Source organism: Passer montanus, unplaced genomic scaffold, assembly GCF_014805655.1.
Source record: "Passer montanus isolate IOZ18808 unplaced genomic scaffold, ASM1480565v1 scaffold25, whole genome shotgun sequence".
NCBI classification, from domain to species: Eukaryota; Metazoa; Chordata; class Aves; order Passeriformes; family Passeridae; genus Passer; species Passer montanus.
In genome coordinates, this window is record NW_024367149.1 from 11,749,290 (window position 1) to 11,752,139 (window position 2,850).

At 51.2% G+C, this 2,850-nt stretch overlaps 1 protein-coding gene across 1 annotated transcript in view; it reads right to left on the reverse strand.

Moving 5' to 3' along the window:
* Positions 1-387, reverse strand: part of SERBP1 (SERPINE1 mRNA binding protein 1) — a 15,565-nt gene extending 15,178 nt beyond the window's left edge. Inside the window, exon 1 of the mRNA XM_039711831.1 lies at positions 6-387. Coding sequence (XP_039567765.1) covers positions 6-192 — 187 coding nt within the window. The 5' untranslated portion in view covers positions 193-387. The remainder of the gene's footprint in view (positions 1-5) is intronic.
* Between the last annotated feature and the right edge of the window lie 2,463 nt (positions 388-2,850).

Here is a 2,850-nt window from a genome sequence, read left to right on the forward strand (position 1 = left end):
GGAGCCGCTCTGGGCGCCCGCCGGGCCGCGGGCCCCGCCGCCCGCTTGGCTCCCGCCGCCGCCGCCGCCGCTCTCCTTCCTCCGGCTCTCCGCCGCGCGCAGCACCTCGAAGGGGTCGGACTCGTCATCGAAGAGCTGATCGAAGCGGTTGGTGACGACGCACCCGAAGCCCTCCTGCAGGTGTCCGGGCATGATGGGCCCCCGTCGGCGGGATCCTGCGCGGATGCTACCGGGCCCCCCGCGCCCTGCTCGCTGCCGCACAAGATGGCGGGCCCTGAGGAGACGCGCTTCTCTTCCGGCGCGGCCACATCCGGGCACCCCCACGGGGCGGGCGCTGCAGCGCCGCCGGCGGCCACGCCGCGAACTGCGCGCGCATTGTGTGAGGCGGGCGCGGGGTTTCCCGCCGTGGGCTCTACCATCGCGGACAAGGGGGGGAATGGGTCGACGGGGGAGCCCCGTCGACCCCCGCGCCTCGCCCGCCGGTGGTACCTCCCGCGTGTGGGCTCCCTCAGAAATAAAGCGGAATTAGGACATTCGTCATTTTTCTCTAATAAAAGTTGATTTTCAGGCCGTGATCTGAAAGTTTTAACAATATTTCCCGCTTTCGTGGGCATTTCTGTCTACTTAGCGGACAGAGGTAGTGTGAAGTGGAGGTGGTAGATGTTTGCGGTATTAATACACATTAACATATTATTAATATAGCAACATACAGTATATTTCTGCATATTATTATTTCTACAAATAATAACATGTAATGTATAATCTATTATCATATCTATGATAACATATAATATGTAATAACAATGTATCATGCATAATAACGTGCAATGCACACTTAATGTTAATATTAATATAATACACATTGTATATTAATACTAACATATTGATGTAATTGTAGATCAGCTTGCCCCATTACAATATTGATGTATTATAATGTATATAGTAGTATCTGATTATAACCAGATAACTCAGTAGTTATAATACTAATAAATCAATAGTATCTGATTATAAAAGGCGTTATATCAATAGATAGATATAAAACATAATATATATAAAAAACATAATAAACAGGCACAGATCTGACATGTCTTTCAAAACATAATTTGATTGCTCACAGTTTATATCTCTACGTCATCAGAACATTTTGGCACCTGTTATAAAGTAAACTTTGTGCCTCAGCAAGGATGTTATTTCCAATATTTGCTTTGCCTGCTCCAAGAAGCTTGAAACAATTGCTTTAAAAATTAATTTAATTACATTTGTTCCGTTCTTGAATGCGTATTGCTCATCAATTCCAGGCTGGTTTGGAAAACTCCATAGTTTAATTTCTTCAAAAAAATGAAATTTTTTTCATTTTTCATGGGTTGTTTTTCATTATATATTAATTATATGTTATATTTCCCTGCAGTCCCACAGCTCCCCGTGCTCACTTTTGGGGAGGTTTTTGAGGAAACCCCTCCTGCAGTGACTCCGAGGGGGATTGCAGCAGCTCCCCCCTTCCTGGGATGTGAATAATCACCATAAATTACACCCCGAGAGCAGAACACGTCCTCTCAAAGCCTTTTAGGGATGAATCAGATGGCACCGAGCACCTCCTAATTAAAACGACATTCCCAGGAAAGGCCTGGAAAGGCCTGAACGCGTTGCACCGCACGCGCGCACGTTTTGGGGACAGAACACCGACAATTCCCGCTCCATCCCTGACGTGCTCCTGCCAGATGGCACCGGCAGCTCACGGGAGGGGATTTGCTCCGGAAACGGGCTCGAGGGCTGGGATTTGCAGCTCCGAGGGAAGGCAGAGCGTCTGCCTTTCGTTGCTTTCCAAGGGGCTCTGCACAGGGCTCCCCTGTGCTGCCGGTGTTCGCTCAGTTCTCCACAATCTCCCAACGGTGAAAGGTTTGGGGTGACTCTTTGGAGCAAACACGCCAAACACGGGACACGGGAATGGCTTCCCTCTGCCAGGGGGGATACTGGGGAGGAATTCCTGCTTTGAGGGTGGCAGGCCCTGGCACAGGCACCCAGAGCAGCCGTGGCTGGCCCTGGATCCCTGGAATGTCCGAGGCCAGGCCAGTGGAAGGTGTCCCTGCCATGGCAGGGATAGAGCCAGACTGCCTGTAAGGTCCTTTCCAACCCAAACCATTCCATTCTCTGGTGAAAACAGGCGGGAAGTATTTAATGCGCAGAGGGGAGATCGATCACCACGTGAACGCAATCAGCAGAGCTGTGCATTCCGTGCAGCAGGAAGCGGGAATTGCAGCCTGCAGGAAGCTCCAGCTCCGCTCTGGGGTGTTGCACGCCGTGCTTGCACGCTGCTGTTTGCATTAAAACAGCCCCACAATCAGCCTCGTGGGTCAAAAGTCCAAAAGACAACGTTTTCCATGAGTATAATTCACAGTTTACAGGCACTTCCGGCCTCAAGACAACATTACCACTCCTAACATTAAAAAAGGGGGTTTAAAGTATTTAAACTAAAAGGAATCCTTTACACCGAGGGCAGATCCTAGTGCTGCACCCACCCAAGAGCTGTTGCTCATGTGAAGGACCAGGACAGGACAGAATTCACCCGTGTTTAGGCCCAATTTGAAAACCAACTCATGAATTGGCACATTGATGAGTTTTCCCCCGCGGGCAGGCAGAGCCTTGCAGGAACCCCATTCCACACTGGATCAGGACACAGATCCTGCAGCCAGCAGCAGAGGGGAGGACGGCTGGCAGGGTCTGCACTCAGGCAGTCAGGGAGTGATTAAAAAACACCCGGAGATCCTCCAGGAGCTGCCACCCAAGGCTGGGCTGGCCTCCTCCTGCACCACAGACGCGTGGGCTCCCCTTTCCCACCGGGCAAACCGGCCT